This window comes from Dromiciops gliroides, chromosome 6, assembly GCF_019393635.1.
Source record: "Dromiciops gliroides isolate mDroGli1 chromosome 6, mDroGli1.pri, whole genome shotgun sequence".
Classification (NCBI taxonomy): domain Eukaryota; kingdom Metazoa; phylum Chordata; class Mammalia; order Microbiotheria; family Microbiotheriidae; genus Dromiciops; species Dromiciops gliroides.
Window position 1 is genome coordinate 170,264,012 of NC_057866.1, and position 21,602 is coordinate 170,285,613.

The window sequence follows — 21,602 nt, forward strand, 5'->3', positions numbered from 1 at the left end:
TAATAAGCCTTACTATATGAGGCATACATAGAAGTATCCTTATTTATGATCTCATAACCTTAAGGTTAGAAGTACACAAATTTGTCTTCAGTACAGTAAAGCTTTAATCAGTCCACTGTGGGCACAAAACCCCTAGGCATTTAGGGCAGTACCCTTGGGGCTGAGATAACTTTAGAATGCAGCAAACACTGTTTAATCTCTTTTTTCTTGGTCTAAGTTAACAAGCAATGTGACATCTCTGATGAGATAAGAAGCTTTGGTAGTTATGAGCAGAATAAGGATTTGATTTCAATGACTGTAAGAGAAAGCTTCCTAACACTTAGAGCAATCTAAAAGTAGAATGGGCCATGCCGAGAAGTAGTGAGTTCCCTGTCAGTGGGGGGTCTTCAAGCAGATACTGGATGCCCACTTATTGGGGATGTCACAAAGGGAGTTCTTCTTGGGGTACCAGTTGCAATAGACCTTATTTTCTCTGGATACTTCCCACTGTTTGTTGTTGTGTTTTTTCCAACCTGTTTTATTTCCAGCTCTTCCCCCTGCTTGTGATTTCTCTCATGGATTCATGCAATCATTCATGCATGGATTCTCTACTTATTATTGGCTCGCTAAGGCCTTTTATTTCTTTTCCTCACACAGACATACCTATTTTAGACTATATGCTTTTTCAGTTCTCCCATCTCTGGCTCTGTTGTTTTAGTTGTTTTAATTGCATTTTGCCTAATTGCATTTTGATAGAGTCATGGTCTTTGATAAAAATCTCCTTCACTCAAGCCAGCTGAAATACAAGTTACTTTTCCAAAACATCTATGTATGCATCATTGAATAAAAGCAGTTATTATGGAATAGGCAATAAGCTTAATGATTTCTATTTATTCAACAGGGCAAAGCTCTTGGACAAATGCTATTGGATTTCCAGATTAAAAATGTTCCTGATTTAAAATCCCTAGTAGAATGACCAAAACAAGTACATGCATTCTGGGAAACTTAATATTTCCTAATAAAAACACAAAACTGAAACTAAAACAAAGGACCAAAAGAAGGAGTAAATATCATAAATAAACAGTAGCATGGTGAGTCAACACCTACATTACTACCAAGATGTCATCAGTGGGAGGGAGAGGGTAAATGATCTTGTGAAAAAGACACCAAAGTTCACATTCTATGCAATAACCACTAAGACTGACTTAGTTTATCATTTATGTATGTCTTCACATTTAATGCAACTTTTCTATAAAATATACTTATTAAATGATGGTAAAAATATACTTTGTTTATACACACACACACACACACACACACACTCAAGAGTATGCTTTAATACCAGAATCTAGGCTGAGCCAGCTTTAGCCCTTAACTGTAAGTAATATATCTTATTCTTTATTATTACCTCTTCAGATTTCTTGAAGCTTGTAATTCATAGATGTCCTCATGCATTGGTGGTACAGAGTATACATTTGGGATCAAAGGCGATCCTCAATTACTCATGTAGAATGAGTACTACTTGGAAACATTAGAGTGTTTTTTTTTCCTATAGCTATATTTGAAAAAAAGATAATAACCTAATACTTAGCATCCTATCTTGGAAGTCTGAAGGCATGAAATTTAAAAGTACACTCAATTAATATGTTAATATTAAATAAAGGTTTGTCATTGAACTGTCTTGGTCCACAGGATTGCCTCATAAGTGAGACATACCCTGCATCCTCAAAGACTTTCAACCAATAATTTAGCTACTTTGAAGAAAGCATTGTGGTATAAGGGAAAGAAAGGTATATTTAGATCTAGAGGTTAGTGATTAGACTATCAATAAAGATTTATTAAGCACTAATAACCAGGTACTGTGCTAAGCACTGGACATGGACTCAAATCTTGATTCTTCTATGAATTATCCATGTGACCTTAAGCAAATCATGTAATTCCCTGGGCCTTGTTAAAATGAAGGGTCTGGAGCACATGATCTTGACATCTCTTTTAGCTCTAAATCTTGTGAGCAGATCTGAAGGGATGACCCTTCTTACATTATGCCAAATTTTATACTATGGCAAAATAGTGCTATACTAAGCTTGTAAAATATTTTACTTAATTTAACATTTTTTTTTGCATTTTTAAGTGCATGGATGAATTCTTTGAGCTTGATGCCCCCACACCAATATGGCTCCTTTATTTGCAACCTTCTTGCCAATGGCATGGGCAGGGTAAGAGTCTATCCTTTATCATTTATTCCTTATAAAATAAAATAATATAAGTTGGATCTGATGGGGACCGTTAGAGATCACCTAGTATAGCTTGTCTCACTTTAGAGATGAGGGAACTGAGGTACATACGTATAATAACTTGCCCAAGTTCACAGAGCTAGTTAGTAGAAGGGCTAGGTTCTGAACCCTGTTATTCAAACCCCCAGGCTAGGCTCTTCCTGCTTATACCATATATAATGAATCGACATTGGGTCAAATGTCTCACATGAAACCTGCTGTACCTCAAAGCTTCTGAGTAGAATGGTGTTCTCAATTCTGCCAGTTTTCATTGTGATTTTATGACATAGGCCAAAATTGCACAGCATGCTGCTTTTCAACTACTTGGCTGTCCTGTCCTAATGAAGGGCAAAGAATTCCCTGCTGACACACCTCTGAATCAATCAAATTTGCCACCTAGATAGTTAGGCTTGAAGCTGTCTTCCATATTGGGAAGTAGTCTCTCTTCCAAGGGTGTGGGAATTCAGCCCCATGATGAAGTTCTTTGAGTTTGCAGAGCTTTCACTAGGTTTATAATTATCCAACTAGTCTCCACCACTACTCACAAATTTACATGTGTGCTATGGCAAATAAACAGATTTATAAACATGTTGTTGAGAAAGAAGAAAGCTGGATAAAGACTGGCACAGTAATGTATTGACTTCTATGGGTATTAAAATAAGTTTACTTTGGAAAAGGATTTGAATTCTGGCTTTTATTACCTGTGTGACTTTGAGCAAGTCACATAATCTTCCTGGGCCTCAGTTTCCCCATAGGATTTCTAATATCCTTTCTGGTTGATCCTAAGTAAAATATGAACACACTGCATCATAATATCTAATCAATTTGAACACATAATCATTTGGGCCAGTCTTTTATAATTAAAAAGGGTGAAATATGAACGCATTAAGGTAATAGAAATTATTTTACATTATAACAATGCATAAAACACTACTTTAAATAAAAATTAGCTTAAATTACATGGAAATTAAGTGGTTTTCTGTGTTATGCTATTTTTTTCCAAGTGTGATGCCTGATTAGGGCAAAAATAGAAAACTTCAGAGGATCACTCAAATATGTCTTGTCCTACAGTGTGAGACAGCTCTGGATTCAGCTGTCCTTCTAAAATGTTAGTGGACTGATTTTGGATTCCTACCAAAACAGAATGAGTATGGCTCATTTTAAAGCTGGATGATATTTTAGTTAGGTAGCAGATTTTATTTAGTGTCCCCCACCCCTGCTGGCCCAACATACTTAGAATATGTTTCACTTTATCTAATAAATGGGACCCCAGCATGGTTTAACTAAACTGAAGCTTTAGAAATCATATCAATATCATTTTCAGTGCAATGAAAGACTTCATTATATACTTTTTTTTTTGTAAAAGTAAAGACCTTTCACAATTTGAATAATCACTCTCATTTGATCTTTTGTTAGTTTTGGTTGTTCTATAGCAATGATCAGTAGAAACCTTGACCAATTGGATGAGTCCCCACAATCCATTTGATAAGATTGTAAGGACCTTTGTCAGAAAGGGGCATCTTTCATTTCACTGGATACATGAAGAAGCCCTTTGCTTTGAGGACACTGAACTCATGAGGACCTACACTAGTCTCATCAGATGTATGGGATGAGTTCTTCGAACTGAGCAGAGGTTCTTCAGATCCCTCCCACTGCTGCTATCTGCGAGTCCCTGACAATGGGTCAGGCTTTCACTAACTTGGCTTGGAAGATAGCAAGAATCCCTGACCAAAAGATAAGATCTATGGAGTAGTCTCAAAGCAACCCAGTAAACAATTAAACTGGTTGGTGCTGTCAAGTCCTGTCAATCTCTTTTACATACCCTTTGCAGAATTTGCAGGAATTCCCAGTAGCCCTAGGAGTGAAGTATCCCTAGGCCTATGTTGGTCATGTTCCGGGGAAGTCTGGTGTAATAGAGAGGGAGTAGGGAAGGGAACAAGCATTTATTAAGTGCCTACTGTTTTCCAGACCCTGTGTCAAGTGCTCCACAGATAAGATACTGTGCCTGGAGTCAGGAAGATCTGGATTCAAATATCACATACATTTACTAGTTGTATAACCCTGGGCAAATCACTGAGGCTTTATGCACCTCAGTTTCCTCCTCTGTTAAAGTAGGGAGTAGACATGATGGTCTCTAAATCTATGAATCGATGACTTTACTTTTGACATTCTTGCTTGCTTTATTAGGCTGTCACCTGGAATGGATCAACCAAATCAGTGGACATTTATTAAGTGCCTACTATATGCCACAAAAAGGGACCCACAAAAAGGCAAAATATAATCCCTGCATTGAAGGAATTTACAATCTAATGGGCAAGACAACAAGCAAACAAATATATACAAAGCAATCCATATACAAGATAAATAGGTTAAGAGTTAATAGAGGATCAAATCTGGCCTCGGACACTTGACACTCACTAGCTGTGTGACCCTGGGCAAGTCACTTAACCCTCATTGCCCCACCAAAAAAAAAAAAAAAAAGGAGGAAAGACACTGGAATTGAGGAGCTGGGAAAGGCTTCCTGTAAAAAATGGGATTTTAGCAGAGATTTGAAGGAAGCCAGGAAAGTCAGTATATGTAATCAAAAAGGGAAAGTGTTCCAGGAAGTAATCACAAGCTTTCAGGGAAATCAAACTTAGGGTCTCACAAAAAGACTGTGGACCCTCAATGTACAGTTTTCAGTTAAGAAAGAGTATAGTTCAAAGTAAATAAAATTAACTAAGACCCAATTTGCATGGTAGTGCTTTGGATTTCAGTACTATCTTTAATCTGCAGATCCAAACACTTTTATACACATTACTTAAGCCTCAGAAAATTCTGTACATTATTTGAGTATTCATAGTATAGCTATAAAAAGCTTAGAAGAAACCGAATTCCTGCCCAAAGGCCTTTCACTGGATGATCTCTTAAGACCCTTGAGATCTCAGTGGTGACTGTAATGAAAGGGAGAGAAAAAAATAAGGGGAAAAAAAGCAGGTATTTTGTCTTCCTTGCTCTGTGCCATTGGCAATGAGGCATCCAGGATGAAATGCCAGAGATCATTAAAAAAAAAAAATACAGGACTGGACTCTAGTAAAGGGAAATATGTCTGGAGTCAGGAGCAAAAATAAATTTCTGTTATAATCACTGTTTTTTTCTTGAACCAGCCCTTTGGTATGAAGCATTCTCATGAAGAAAATTCCCTCTATGTTGGCACATGCCCTGCAAATTATAATGTTGCTTGGGGCACTAAGAGATTTTGTGACTTGCCCAAGGTCACAGAGGATAACTACCCTCTAAATGACTAAATGGTTACAATAAAACATTAAGTGACTTGAATTGGCATTACTCAACAGCCCACAGTCAGAGCTCTGACTGACAGAGAAGCAAATGAAGAACAATAAAACACTATTGGTCCTGATTCATTCCTGCGCCTGGTTCAGCTCTGGCCAAAGCCTTTAGCTTTGTTTGATTCAGGTCCTCTCCTGCCTGTTAGAGACAGGGTACTGGATTTGCAATCAGGAAGAGCTGACTCTTTGTAACTCGCTAGCTGGGTGATCCCCTGGGCAAGGCCGTTAACCTCTCTGAGCCTCAGTTTCCATTTCTGTAAAGTATTGATAATAATGACACCTCCCTCACGAGGCTGCTGACGACCAAACTAGAAGTCCTGTAAAGCACTTTAAGATTGAGTTATCTAAACGTCAGCTACCATTACTTATTGTGCTAACAGGGCCTTGAGGAGTCTAACTGGCCCTGGAGAACCCCAGTTCCAAGGATCTTTTGGACGTGGTGTTGCTTTTTGATCTCTAATAAGATCAGTTCACTATTTGGAAGTATTAAGTAGATTATCCAGCCCGGGATCCCTTAGACTAATGCTAGGTTTATTGAATGGTCAGTGCCTGCCAATCTGAGGGATTCCAGGACAGATTGATTGCTCTTCTCTGTGTCTTCAAGTCTGAGATCTTCTGGAAGGCCAATAAAAGAATTGTAGTATGAGTAGAGCTCCTTGGGGATGCTGAGGACAAAACTGTACTGAGGAAAACCCCAAAAGACCTGGGGGGAGCCAAGCTTACTCCAACAATACAGGAGTTGATGCACACATTCAGTAAATATGTTTATAAACTAGTTCTATGGCATCCTGCAAAATTCCTGAGTATTTTCTTCATCTCATTTGTTATAATTTAGAAGACGGTTTTTTGATTGGCCCATTTGATTATGAGGATCCTCTGACATTCACAATTCTTTTTGTGCATAATAGTGGATATTTAAGATGACATGAATGGTAAAGCTAACTTGCAAAGAGGCAATTCATTCATCAAGCATTTATTAAGAGTTTACTATGTGCAGAGTACCTTGGAAGAATGGGGTTCTGATATGGATTATGCAAGTCCCTCATAGAAAGGAACTATAATAAAAGCAAGTATAGTTGTTTTCCTCATATGCAGCCACATTTTCTCTTTTGACCGTCACAGCCAACTGAAAAGGGTTTTTCACTTAGTTGACTATAGCCTGATAACAATAAATGAAGTTTAGAAAGAATTTTTAAAACTTTTAATACCTCTACAGAGAGTGCTGTTCTCTAAATTGTTCTCTAATTCTAATTCTGTTCTCTAATTGAAAAGACATTTTCTTGTTACTTTCTAATGGTAATTTTATTAATGTTATAGCTATGGAAATATTTTTAAAGTGTATCAAATAATTTAGAACGCTTTAATAATTATTTTGGATTAAACATGTTTGTTATTTCTAAAATTAATTTTTGGATTTTTTTTTTTGCTTCTTTTAAAATACCTCCCCTTTCCCCCATTAAAAAAAAAAAGTATCTCTTCCAGGTTGGATCTGAATACTGGTGGTGTTTCTCAAGGTTTTACAAAGTACTTGCAGTGAGGCCAATATCTAAAAAGCCAAGTTGGAAGGTATTGTTGATATAAAGGGTTTCAGGGCCTTGATCCATGTGCTCTAAGTAAGAGCCCAGTCTGGTTTCAATCTCACTTCTGCTATTACAGGGTTGGCAAAAAGTCATGAATATTTAATATCTCTCTTATTTGTAATTTACAATACTATAGCATCATATACAGTATATATGGGAAATGAATTTACATCATGTGTAAAAAATCAAAACTCATGCATGGCAAAAAAAGAAAAAGAAAAAAATCATTTTCAAAAAGTTATAAAAACCCTGTACTAACCACCTGCATGAATGCCATCTGAACTTCCATTTCCTCATTTGTAAAAGAAGCAAACTGAACTACACCTGACCACTGATGCTCTTTCCAGTTCTAAATCAAGGCCCTAGCTTCTTAAACTGTGGGTCCTCAACCCAATATGGGGTAACTGAATGTGGGGATCGCAAAAAATTTGGAAACAATAAAAGGTTACATATATCAATTTTATATACCTACATACCCCGGGTTGAGCAAAAATTTATGGGGCAAAAAGGGGTCTCCAGTAGAAAATGTTTAAGAAGCCCTGGTCTAGGCCACCTTGTTCAACCTCTTCTTTTTACAGACGCGGACAACAAGGTCTACCAACTTCACAAAAGTAGGAAGCTGCAAGCCTGGCTTTCAAATAAAACCCTTCTGACCCTAAATCCTTGCACACTTTCTACTAACTCCTATGTTCCTATGAAAAATTGCCTCTGAAGTCCTTGGCCCTTCCAGCCTCACCCCCCACCCCTCGACATGCATATTCCTTTATCCTGATTAGCTCAGGAGGGAATCATTAACCCTTGGGTACTTTTGCCATTAAAGACCTGCCTCAGCATCTAGAGAAGGGGTCAGAGATAGGCAACTTGCTTGGAGCTCGAAAGGAATGTGCTGCAGTGAGGTATTGTCACTGAGATGTGGCAGGGCAAAAAGGAGTTCAGGCTGAAAGATGCTGTGGTGATCCTGATGGGGCATCCTCCCAGGATTCTAGTAGAGGAAATGTTTTAACTCTGCTCCCTCTGCCCACCTTCCAAATCCCATAATCTTCTAGAAACACGTGGGAGCTGTGAATTTTGTCCAAAAGGCTAGAGGAGAAACAGTTCTAAAAACTTTATAAATGGCTCAGCCCAGGCAGTCCTAGCCACCCTACTGAACCCTTGGCATAGCCTCCTGCTTTCCCAGGGATGAAACCTGGTTGGTGAAATAAGATGAAAATGTCAGGGATTTAGCCTAGACCCTATGGTAGTAAAGAAGGCCTTAGGACCCCGGGATAGGAGGGCCAGTCCTGGCATTTTGCAGTCAATCCCATTCTGAGCTAGACCTTTCTTCTTGAACCATAGCTGCTCCATTCTTAGAAATGTTAGTTTTTACAAAAAAAGAAAGAAAGAAAAAGAAAAGAAATGTTAGTTTTTTCTTCTCCCACCTACCTGTAGTTGGGAATATGGAGGTTCTTCTCTTCTTTTAAATAAGAATCATATATAGGTAGAATTTGATTTTTAAATAAATGTTCCCTTTTGGACACAGTGCAAGCACTTGCTTTCTATGTTAATTTAGGTTTCTGTTATCTTTTTCTCTGGCTATGAATTAACTTTCGTGTTTCTCTAAGACATTAGGTAGATAGGCACATTTCTATTTGTCTGTAAACATGTAAGTGAAAAATCACCCCAAATCTCATTGCAAATCCCTCTAAAATACTTCTCAGTAAATTGAAATAGCACTTCGAAAAGTAAGTAAGGTACCCCCCCCTTTCAAATTAAACTTGCAATTATTGGAGGGGAGACCGGGATTCAGCTTAAGTAATTAGCAAGAGTTTGTCTATCCTACAATTTAATGTGAAACACGTTGCAAACTTGACCTGATTTTGCCAAACCCCAAAGGACCTTACAGCTTTGATGCAGGCAACAGAAAACAAAGGGGGGGGAAGAAATATTCCTCTGCTGCACCTTTAGTCTGTCTGATTCCTAATCCTTTGTCGGAGTGAAGGAAGTGCCAAGGCTGAACTGGCAACTTTATTTTCGGAATGCAAGATTAAAGTTTGGGACTTTTACTCAAAAGGAACGTTGTTAACTTAGAACACGGGTTTTTCTGACTGAAATCGAGGCCTTTAGGAAAAGCAAAACACAATATACTTAGGACTGGCTGCCCCAAATAATAAATATGCTAGATCTTCAAGGAAGCCTGTTCCCTACTCCCTTACCTTCTTAAACTTAATTCCAAATAAAGAAAAGCTCATTTCTATGGCTTTTTTAAAAAAAATCTAGAAACTGGATTCCAACCCTAATCTTACTCACAAATGTCTTGTGACTCAACTAACACTTCCTTAAAAAAAAGAAAATTTTATCGTTACTATGAGGTTAGTTTTAGAAATGACAATTCAGTATCTCAAGTTTGCTTTGCTGGGACAGAAGAGGAGCGAATATGGAAAGCCAAACTAAAAAAAAATGTACGTAGCCCTTGCCAGACATTTAATGCTTGTTAAATATATATCATCTTGGAATATTCATACTGGCTCCAGCATGTATGTATGTATGTATTGGGAGAACTGGGAGGGAAAGGGGGAACAGTTATAAAACATGCTTCTTAAAGTAGCCATCTTTCTGCATTTTCTACTCGCTTTTTAAAGCGTATTGATTCCCAAGATTGATGGAATATGAATATACCTTATGGATTCTTATCGACCTTCAGAAACTAGAGTCAATTACAACTGTCAGTCTATCGACCTATCGACTTTCACTATAATCCAGGGGCCCTTTGAGATTCCCCCTTTCGGCCCCTGCCCGGAACACACGGGAAATATATGTGACGGGTAAGAGATTACATTTTCCCATTTGCCGGCAATCCAAATAAACTGAGAGGATGTCCATTTTTAATACGCAAGTTCTTCGGCCTCGCATGCTTCAGAATTGGGGTGAGACTGTGGGAAAAAACAAAACAGATCCACCCCCGTCCTACCCCGCCTCTTTCCCCCCTCTCCTCCCTTCAGTTCACGTCTATTGGGAAAGGGGATTTTCCTTTTTTTGCCGGACGAAGCTCTAATGTGACTGGCGCGTCTGTAAGATGAACAAAAGTGACTGGCAAGTAGGGGTGACAGGAATAGGGCGCGCTCCTCGCAGACAGGGGACTGGGAGGATAAAAAACAAAAACCCAAAAACCCTCGGCCTCGAAGGATAATGGGGAACCCGGCCCCCTCCGCTCCTGATATCCATGGACCTCTTCATCTTCCAGGTAAGATGAATGTCCCCCCATCCATCATCCCCCCCAGCAAACGTCCCTCCCCCTGGGGAGCCGGGAATTTGCTCTATGGCTGAAACTTATTAGCCCCAGACTGGGCGGCTTTGTTGACCTGCTAGAAGCTTTCTATTGTGAGCTTTGTCCCGGGGATTGATACATTTACATAATGGATTAGCATGTAACTCTGTGCGGAGGGTTTGGAGGTGGCAGTCGGCTCCAAGAATTGCGGGACTAGTTGATTGTGGCAAAAATCCTTATTTCCTCTGCAACCTCTCCTTCCTCACTCGCCTCTGGCTACCTGTTTTCCATAGGCCAGCATATCGACCTATTTAGAATGCAGATGTACTATAAAAAGAAAGCCAGTGTCTGAGTGCTTGTTTCCGCCCCGGTGCACTTTCCTCCTCCTCCGTTAGGTCCTCAAGTCTCATAAACCTTTACTGCCTTCCCTTTGCACCTTTAAACTGTAGCGTTTTTAAAGGAAAACTCCCAAAGCGGAGAAAAACAATTGTGCTCGTTTACCAACCTACAGTTCAAGCCTGGAACAATAAATGTAACGGTTCTTGGAAGGCAATACTAAGTTAAGGGAATGGAAGTGTAAATTTGAAAATCTTGGCAAACTAGTTCTCCGGTACTAAAACTGTCAATAAAATAGGCGTGTGTGTGTGTGCGTGCGCGCGCGAGCGCGCGCGATTTTAATGCAAATCATACGATCAATGCCTTCTTAACCTGATTACAGGTCAGAAAAGGAGTGAATGCACCTACAATGTTGTTATTGTGCTTATCTAACATTATTGGGAAAGAAAGAACAAGAGGCAAGCTGGTGCAACGGGCAAAGCTCTGAATTTGAGAGTTTAACTCTCCTATTGTGTAACCTGTTATTGTATTATCCTTAGGCATCATCACTTCTCTTTGCTAAACCTCAGTTTCCCCAGGTATACAGGCGAATGACATTCAAACGAAATAGGTTTCCCCTCACCTCCACATTTTAGGCATTGATGTCGAATTAATTGGAACTTTTTAGTTGGGAGAATTCAAGTGTACAAAAATCCGTGTACCCAGCAACCTTATTATCTTATTTAAGGGGATTTCCATTTGTTTGCCCACTTTATTCTTAAGTTGCTGAGGTGTTTTTTGGTGTTTTTTTTTTTCCTTCAAAAATTGCCCAGCATCCTCGAAAGGGATACTAGTAGGCTTTCCCTAGCATCAGAAATCTGTCCCCCAGGGGACCTTCACCAGCAGAAGATGGTACTAAAGTACAGAAACTGGAGGGTCTCAGGAAGAATTTCATAGAATGTCAGAGATGGGCTATACTACCTATATACAGTGACTTGCCTAAAGTCATCCAAGTAACCAGGAGATGTGACTTCTAATCCAGTGTTCTGCCTCTGAATACATTCAAACCCAATTTCTTTGCTTTGGTTCCCATACTTTTTTTTGCCATGTTTCGTTAGGAGCCACTGCATACGTACTAGGCAGTGGGGCCAGGAAGGCCACTCAAGCCCGCCTGACTAGGGCCAAGAAAACCAGACTGGGGTAGAGATCCGAGTGATCCAAAAGAGAACTAGGCATCCCTTCCTTAAAAGTGAATGCGGTTCCCCCCTCCCTCGCTCTACCGGGCACCACGCGGCCTCCTTTCGTCCAATCAGGACGCGCTTTTCGCATTGTGACGGCCTTCGAGCCCCGCCCCTCAGACCGTGATAAAAGGCGAAGGCCGAAGACAGCGCCAATCAGCGCGGGGCCCGCTGCGGGGACGGCCTCACCTTCCAGGTGCGCTCCTCCTCCTTGTCTCCCAGCTCGCGCGCCCTCGCTTTAGCTCTCGCCCTCCCCCTCTCCCTCGTTGCCTCCGCGTCTGCCTGTCTCCTGCCCAGCGGCCGCTGTCAGCCGCGCCGCCCTCCCCAGCCGGGAGGAAGCCTAGGGGACGCTGCCAGCCCACAGGTGACCGAGCGCAGGGCCCCGCAACGGCACGGTTGGAGAGCTCCCATCTCCACGAGCGCCCCCGGAGCGCGCGCTCTTCCTCTCTGTCTCAGTCTGTCTCTCTCCCGGATACAGGATGAAGAACCCAATGCTGGAGGTGGTGTCCATGCTCCTGGAAAAGCTGCTGCTTCTTTCCAATCTCAAACTGTTCAGCTGGAGCGCGGCCCCCGGGGGAGAGCAGCAACAGCCGCCGCCGCCGCCGCCGCAGCAGCAGCAACAGGGAAAGGGGAACTTATACGACATCGGCTCCTTCCTCCGCGGTGACGTGCTGGAGGTGCCCCGGACTCATCTGACCCACTATGGCATCTACCTGGGGGACAACCAGGTCGCCCACCTGATGCCCGACATCCTACTAGCGCTGACCGACGACAAGCTGCTGACCCAGCGGGTGGTGTCCAATAAGAGGCTGATCTTGGGAGTCATCGGCAAGGTCGCCAGCATCCGGGTGGACACGGTGGAGGACTTCGCCTACGGCGCCAACATTCTGGTCAACCACTTGGACGAATCGCTCCAGAAGAAGGCGCTGGGCAACGAGGAGGTGGCACGCCGGGCAGAGAAGCTGCTGGGCATGACCTCCTATAGCCTCCTGTGGAACAACTGCGAGCACTTTGTGACCTACTGTAGATACGGTGCCCCAATCAGCCCCCAGGCAGACAAGGTAAAGGCAGTTAAAGCAACTGTGAAAAGAGGGGACACAGAAATCCAACTCCTTTTGGTGAAATTTGGCTTCTCTTCAACAAAACCCCTTTAAAAAAATAAGCACTCACAAAACCCAAAAAACAAAAACCCCAAACTCCCCAAAAACCAATAACAAAATCAATCTTAATAGCAAGTTTCCAAACTCCAAAGTGTGTCAGTCTTCTTAAAATTGTCATTGCTCTTAGAGGAGAAACGAGTTTAAAGATAAGCCCCTCAAAGAGTTACTCTAAAACCATCTGATGCTAAGTGAAGGTTCCACCTCTAGTTTAGCTGCCTTTATAGCCTCACCTCTTAAAAGTCAGCTGCGTGTCTACCCTAAACACAGTTTTTAATGACACACGGGCAATGTGACTTCGGGCCAAGAGAATTTTGTTACCTTGTGATTGCACCTTTTCCAGGAAGTAAGATTGGAAAAAGAAGGAAGTCTTAGTTTATATCTTATAGTTAAAAAACAAAACTACTGTACCCTTTAAATTTTGCTCTATGCGGCAAGGAATAGAATTATCTTTTTTAGCAAGCTGCACTGATGCCTTTGGCATAGTCTAAAGCTTGTCTAACCCCTCCTCTCCCCTGAACTTTTTTTTTTAACAGGGTCAAGCAAACCCTTTGTAGCCACATGGTTGGGGGTGGGTGGTTTCATTTGTGTTTCTGGGGTATCAACAAAGCTGTTTATTCCTGTTGTGCACTCCTTAAGGACCCTTAACATGAAAACTCTTAGTTTGTCTCAATACTCTCCAATAATGATTTGACAATTTCAGGCAGGCTCTTTGATGTAAAGGGAGCTTAAGGTGCCTGCCACCTTGAAAATGAAGACCATATAATACAGAACTTTTAAATTATCAGTTTGACCATGAAGCTCAAAATTGAGGACTGAATTATTTTAAATTATTATTTACTTAGCTATTTATTAAGTTATCTATATTGGGGGCTGATTAAAATTCTAAAGCCGAAATTAACCTTAGGAAATGTGTGAAGGACAGGGCTACTTAACATTATAATGTGAATTGCTGAAAATGAATAATAATCCCTGTTTTAAAAAATAATAGATTATATTTTGCATGCTCAGAAATGCTAAATTAGTCATCCTGACTTTTACACATGATTAAAAATGTCAATTGAGCTGAAGTTGAACAAATCTCAATTCAGGATACAAGACATTCTGAATTTTTTTTTTAAATTTACGTTTGTTAGATTAACGTTTTCCTAAGATAACAGAATAGTGTTTTTGCTCAGTTCTTTAGAAGTTGGGCCCAGATACTAATAAAGCAATGATTTAATAGTTGTTTGCAACCACTAATCTCCAAAGCAATACAAAACTTTTTCTTTTTTGCTTTTATTAGCTTTCTTAGACTGAATATGGAAAGGATCTGGCATATTTTCCAAATAAAACGAAGGTACAGTACTGCATTGTGTGCAATGAAGTCACAATCTTACCAAAGTCTAGGCTTAATTAAAAGTGAATTTCACCACACTTAGCAATCCTGGCTCCAAAAGTGTACAAAAGGAAACACATCAGATTTATTTAGGAACCAAGCATATAAATCATCACTCAAAGAGAAAACAGTATTTCTGTCTGGTAATTAGGAGTTACTCTTTATTGGAACACACATGAGTACTCTAGTTGTAACAGCCTTCCCAGACTTTGGATTATAATTAGTTGGTAAAGTTATTTAGTGTTACTCCAGATGTCTCAATGGCAAATAGTTGTGAACTTTATCTTCCCCTTAGAAGTCTTTTGATAGAAAATTCATTTTAGGAACATGAAGAATAGCTGACATTTAGGCACCTCACATTTGCAAAGCACTTTTCTTTTAGATCCTTCAGAACAACCCCATGAGGTGATTTATTAGTATTATGTATTCCCTATCCTACAAATGAAGAGAGGTTAATTCATCCTCAAAGGTTAAATGATTTTCCATGGGGGTCATATTCTGCCCCTATAAGGGGGAAGATTCAAAACCGTATTTCTCTCCAGACTCCAACCAGGTCTAGCAGTATATTACAAAGCAAATAGACAAATCCCTTTTTCTGTCTGTCTCTTTCATTCTCCCCTAATTCTCTTTTCTGAGCCTGTCTCTGTCTGTACTATCTCTCTCCCCCTCCCTCCATGTCTAACCAATGGTATATCTTTTCATCACTAAACTCGGCCAGGTTTTATAGACTGGGAAGAAAAGTGTTTTCATTGCTTTAGCTGCTTAACACCTCTTCTACAGCTAAGAGGTTTTCGTCTTCAGTTTGAATAGTCTAACAAAAAGTTTGGCTGCTGGGCAGGCTAAGTTGGTTTTTTGTTTGTTTTAGTTTTTGAAATCTTCATCCTAAATTTTTGAATTCTAAGAACAGTTTTTCCCAATGTGCAGCACTTAGAGAAGTAGGTCATGGTCCAGAGGAGGACTGGACTTCTCTTCAGAAAAATAGTCCCCCCTGAGTGCTCAGCCTACCGCATGCTTCCACTTAAGTTACAAAACTGTCCTTTTAAAAAAGAACTAGAATTTTTAAAAATTGCTTTAAAATCTAAAATGTTCTATGTCCACATTGATGTAAATACTTCATTCTTTATGTTATTACTTGAATTTTTTAACTGGGGGAGGGAGGAGTGGCGGCAGTCCAGACTTGTGATTTCATTGTTACAGGGAACTTATGACTTATTTGTTAGAAAGTTGCCCTGAGAGAGGTCAAATGAATGATTTGCTCAGGGGTCACTCAAGTAATGTGAGAGAAACTCAGAGGTTCTTGAACTAGGGTCTGTGGACTTAGAAAAAAAATTTACTTTGATAACTTGTTCTTCAATATATTGGTTCCTTTTGTATAGAATGCATTTCACAATATTTGGGGGGGGGTGAGGCAATTGGGGTTAAGTGACTTGCCCAGGGTCACAAAGCTAGTAAGTGTCAAATGTCTGAGGCCGGATTTGAACTCAGGTACTCCTGACTCCAGGGCCGGTGTTCTATCCACTGTGACACTTGGCTGCCCCAACACAATATTGTTTTAAAAAGGTCTTACAAGAGGCTTCTCCAGATTGCCTAAATAAAAAGGTCCCATGACAAAACCGGTTAAGATCCTCTGGGTTAGAATAAGGACTTGTTCCTCACTCAAAGACTGCCTTCATCCATTTGTACTTGCAGCCTGACACACTACTAAGGGAAGTCCTAAAATAGTGTACCTTTAACTAAAGTACCGTAGTATATCCCTTTAAATTATTTTGGCTCCAAGAGTCTCTAAACAAATGGTTTTCTATAAATAATTAACGCCATCAGATGAATTCATTTAGCTTAGAAACTACATTTTTAATTCAGAAGAATTCAGGTGAAATATCTGGCCAAGGCTTTGGTGCTGGAGGTTATTTTCTGGTACTTTTCCCCGTTTCTCCTATGTAGAAACAGACCGTCTCAAGTGTTTTCTGAAGAGTTAATAAGATCATCCAATTAGCCATTTAGAACCTATAACTTATTTTTGGATCTCTCTTCTTTCTGCATGTCACTGTTTTATGGTGCATTCTTCCATATATTTATGTCATAATGCATCTGTAAAATGAAATGGGGCAAATTTTGAGATCACTTTGATTCCTTCCAGCTTAACCCTAGTATCTGGTATTTGAAAAATAGCTGGAAGCTGTTCTGTGTTTAATATGCATAATATCGGTAGTTTTCCTGATAGACATTCCTGAGGGTGTTGCGTTTGCATTAACTTAAAAGTAGAATTTAAGGGTCATTTATATCATGCAAGACTCTTTGAGCATGGGGGCTGTTTTCATTTTTGTCTTTATAGCCTTGACAGAGTGCATAAAAGCATATTAGTCGGCCCTTGATAAATTTAGTCAAATGTAACTGATACAACTTTTAAAGGAGCTTAAAATTTAGTTTTAGAATCTCAAAATCCTCCAAATTGGTGGAACAGTTTTCAGGGTTGCTTAATGTTATATTCCTAATGCTTTTAAGAAGAAAAGCTTTTAAAATATTTTTAATTCTTATTTTTCAGTTTTGTGAAAATGTGAAGATAATAATCCGGGACCAGAGAAGTGTCCTTGCTTCAGCCATCCTGGGATTGGCATCAATAGTCTGTCTGGGCTTGGCGCCCCATACCACCCTTCCTGCCATTTTTATTCCATTCTGCTTGTGGATGGCTGGCTAAACATATACCAACTCTGTGTCAGTGTGTGTGTTCTAAATCTATGATATATTTATAGAGCACAAATCAGTATAAGCATTGTGTAAAGAAAAAAAAATGTGACCTGTAACATTGTGTTCTGGATAAAGATGTGATTAAGAATCACACAAAGTGCTTACTGTGTAAAGCCAAAGAGCCAGGCTGGCTTTCTGAAGGTCTTTCAGGCAGCTAAGTTTTGTAAAGCACCTTCCAAACCTTGGGAACTCGGCATCTTGGGGCCAAGTCCTGTCAGATGACTTTCTTACCAAGACAGACACAACAGCTGAGGAGAGGACTGGGAAGATGGGGGTTTCTCCCTTGCTCTTGTCATGACTGCTCTTTTCTGTCAGGCCTACATTTAGGGGTTAAGAAGGTTCTCGTGTCTAGGGCAAACTGTTCCTCTCATTACTGTTGTACATTCAATGCAGGTTATATGAATGAGACAGGATAATAAACTAAAAGCCATTTCCCTGATTCAGAAGGAAATGTCCGCATGTTTTTCATTATGTTTTCTTTTCTGTTAAGTGTCCCTGCAGTCAACTGAAATCACCTGAGCTTGATAAAGGATGTAAGTTTGAAGTAAAGCGGTAAGGAGGCCTTTAAATAAAGCATGTTAACATATCAAAGGAAAGATGAACTTTGTTCATCCTTCTCATAATAGAACCAAGATGGAAACAAATTTGTGGAATAATGACACCAGGGCGTAAAGATGCAGTTTCTTCTTCAACCTTTTGGTTAACTGAGGTAACAAGTCAAATGATGGTTTAGTCGTTTTCAGTGGTGTCTGACTCTTCATGACCCCATTTGGGGATTTCTTGGCAAAGATACTGGAGTGGTTTGCCCTTCTCTTCTCCAGCTCCTTTTCTAGATAAAGAAACTGAGGTAAACAGGGTTAAATGACTTGCCCAGGGTCATACAGCTAGTCATCTAGGCAGAATTTTAACGGGAAGATGAATCTTCCTGATTCCAGGCCCAACACTCTATGCACTCTACTGAGTTAGCTATTAAAGGCTGTCATTTTAAAAACAACAAGAAAACCCACTTCTCATTCAGGATTTTATTCAGGATTTTATCCCCCAGCTCTTATTGTTCGGTATTTTTTTATTAACTTATTTTTTAAATGGCACAGAAATGGGTAAAAGCAAAATGTAGGGCTCTTAGTGTGAAATGAACTAGGTCTGAAACATTCATTAGGATTGGTGCCAGTTTGAGAAAATCGGGATGTTTTTGTGATGATGAGTTTGAATGAGAGATGGTCTTAATAAAACAGTCATCTGGATACTTTTTTTGCAAGATGTGTAACACTAAAAATGAATCCTCAACATACAATAGGCTTCTCCCTTGGAACTGTTTGCCAAAGCATTAAAAGTGGTTAGTTTGCAAATTGCTGATTGAGTCACATAATTACTGGATCTTTGGTTAGTAAGTAGTGCTAAAAATCAGCCAAAATAAAAGGACTTTTTTTTTTTAAAAAAGTTTTTGTCCCAGACACTAACTTGTCTACAACTTTGATTGTGAGTTGTTATTAAAAAATAAAAACTAAAGATGAATGAAGTGGGCTGTACCACTGAATGCGTTCCATGGTCAACATCTTAAGATGTTTATTACGTACCTGTAAAAGTGATGGCCACAAGAATTCCACTGGTGGTTGATGATTTACTATATAAAACGTGGTAACTAGCAATGGTGTATAATTAAATAAAAATTCATTTTTAAAATGTGGTTTTAAGAGGAGTGGATGTTCATAGCCTCCAGACCAAATATGTACTGTAAGACCAGAGCTTAATGTTTGTATGAGAGCAAGAAAGGATGCACACTCAAGCATTAAGCAAGCTCTTGGGGAGGATCTCTTGGTGATCTTATCCCGTGGATGTGGGTGTTTGTTTACGAAACATGGGAGGTGGGCTCCTGGGTGGGGTTGGGTGGAGATCAGGAAAGAAGAAAGGCTTTGGCAAGTGTAAAGAACCGGGGTTGGTTCCTGCCAAGCTGTAAAGTTTGTAAGTGTGAAAAAGAGGAGGGGTGGGGTATAGGGGAGGAGGATTGTGTGTATGAATAACTTATTTTTTGTAATTTATTTACTTGAATAGACTGGGGAGCATATCATTAATTTGTGGAAATATTGCCCTTAGTCTTTTTCTTTTCCATAAAAACAATGGATGGGAGCTTTTCTGGTTTTTAAATTAAATTATACAGTCTTCTATGACCTTATTAGATGCCAAATAATGTAAAAGTATCTTGATTTTTTTTCTTGTCCCTGAACACTTTTTCTTCTCTGATACTGAAACCACCCATGTGCACCTCATTACCTCATAACTCTTACAGTAGTCTGCTGGTTTCTGGTTGGTACCCCTGCCTCATCTCTCTAAATATCAGTGCAGCCTCCATTTACCTACCAAACTGATCTTCCTAAAAGGCTGGTCTGACCATACTATTTAGAAAACTTTTGAATACAACCAAAGAGATTGAAACAATACATCACAAAGATCATACATTATGACCAGGTGAGATTTATACCAGGAATGCAAGACTGGTTCAGTATTGGGAAATTTATCAGCATTATTGACCATATCAATAACAAAAACAAAAATCATATGATTATCTTAACAAATAAAGAAAAAGCTTGACAAAATACACTCATTCCTATGTTTAAAAAAACCAAACACTAGTACGCACAGGAAAATGGAGCTTTCTTTAAAATAAGTAGTAGTTGTCAGTCTTGTCCAACTCTTTGTGACCCCACGGGCCACAGCATCTGTCTTCCACTATATCATGAAGTCTGTTCAAGTTCGTGTTCGCTGTTTCCATGATACTATCTTTTCATCTCATCCTCTGCCATCCCCTTTTCCATTTGCCTTCAGTCTTCTCCAGTATCAGGATCTTTTCCAATGAATTGCCTTCTCATTATGTGGCCAAAATATGTAAGTGTCAGCTTCAGTATTGCACCTTCCAGTGAATAACCTGAATTAATTTAAGTATTGGCTGATTTAATCTCTTTGCTATCCAAAGGACTCTCAAAAGTCTTCCTTAGCACTGCAATTCAGAAGCATCGATTCTGTGGTGCTCAGCTTTCTTTATAGTCCAACTCCCATAGACATACATTTATTTTATTTTATTTTATTTTGCAGGCCAATGAGGGTTAAGTGACTTGCCCAGGGTCACACAGCTAGTAAGTGTCAAGTGTCTAAAGTTGGATTTGAACTCAGGTCCTCCTGAATCCAAGAGCAGTGCTTTATCCACTGCGACACCTAGCTGTCCCCACACAGCCATACATTTATTAATGGAAAAACCGTAACTTTGACTATATGGACCTTCATCAGTAAGGTGATGTCAATGTTAAGTAGAATCTATCTAAAACCATTAAGTATTATCTGTAATGGGTATAAGGTAGAAGTCTTCCCTATAACATCAGGGGTGAAGCAAGGTCCATTATCACCACTGTTATTCAATATTGTACTAGAAATGCTAACTATTGCAATAATACAAGAAAAATAAATTGGAATTAGAATAGGCATGAAGGAATTAGAATATGGAATGAGGAAACAAAACTATCACTCTTTGCAGAGGAAACCTCGTTGTTGTTCAGTCATGTCCACCTCTTTGTGACCCCATTTGGGGTCTTCTCAGCAAAAAGAGTGGTTTGCCGTTTTCTTCTCATTTTAGAAGATAATTAGAAGCTCATTTTAGAGATAAGGAAACTGAGGCAAAAAGGGTTAAATGACTTGCCCAGGATCACATAGCCTAAATGTCTAAGGCCAGATTTGAACTTAGGGAGCTGAATCTTTCTGACTCCAGGCCCAGAACTAAAAAACTTGTTGAAACAAATTTAGCAATGTTACACGATATAAAATAAACCCACATAAATCACTAGCGTTTCTATATATTATCAACAAAGTCTAGGAAGGAGAGGTAGAGATATTACATTTAAATAATGGAAGACAATAAAAACTATTTGGAAGTCTTCCTGCCAAGACAAACCCAGGAACTAAGTGAACACAATTACAAAACACTTTTCATACAAAGACTTTGTAACGATTGGAATGATGCCACCTGCTGGAGACTTACTGTAGGAAAGCCCCGCCATTAGGAGAAGGCACCTGAGGGCAAGAGATGCAGCTTTTCTTTGGCGTCAGGAAGTGATGTTTGTGGGAGGAAGATGGGGCGAGGCTGGCTCTCTTGCTCTCTTTCCTGTGAGGACTCTGTTGGAGAGTGGGGCTAAAAATGTGCTCTCCCTTTGGTGGATGAATCTAGGCCTTTCTCTCTCTCTCCACCAAATTCTTATTCTCCTTAATAAATGCGTAAAAGTCTAACTCTTGCTAAAGCTTATAATTTATTGGTAACCACTCATTAGATATTTTAGACAGAATATGTAGAATTTTAGCCCCTTACAACCTAAACAATT

General features: G+C 39.7%; 2 protein-coding genes across 5 annotated transcripts in view; both read left to right on the plus strand.

Moving 5' to 3' along the window:
• The window catches only part of LOC122732476, a 141,304-nt gene extending 140,290 nt beyond the window's left edge, over positions 1-1,014 (plus strand). The window contains exon 20 of the mRNA XM_043972645.1: positions 881-1,014. Coding sequence (XP_043828580.1) covers positions 881-955 — 75 coding nt within the window. The 3' untranslated portion in view covers positions 956-1,014. The remainder of the gene's footprint in view (positions 1-880) is intronic.
• On the plus strand, positions 942-18,886 carry LRAT (lecithin retinol acyltransferase). Of its 4 annotated transcripts, none has more exons than XM_043972648.1 (3): positions 942-1,070; positions 12,437-13,019; positions 17,036-18,886. In XM_043972648.1, exons 2-3 carry the CDS (start codon positions 12,438-12,440, stop codon positions 17,186-17,188), a joined length of 735 nt encoding a protein of 244 aa, XP_043828583.1. In that variant the 5' UTR covers positions 942-1,070; position 12,437; the 3' UTR covers positions 17,189-18,886. The 4 variants fall into 4 exon arrangements, with proteins under 4 accessions (XP_043828583.1, XP_043828581.1, XP_043828582.1 ...); XM_043972646.1 differs by lacking the exon at positions 942-1,070 and adding an exon at positions 10,188-10,381; XM_043972647.1 differs by lacking the exon at positions 942-1,070 and adding an exon at positions 12,098-12,154.
• Positions 18,887-21,602: the final 2,716 nt, after the last annotated feature.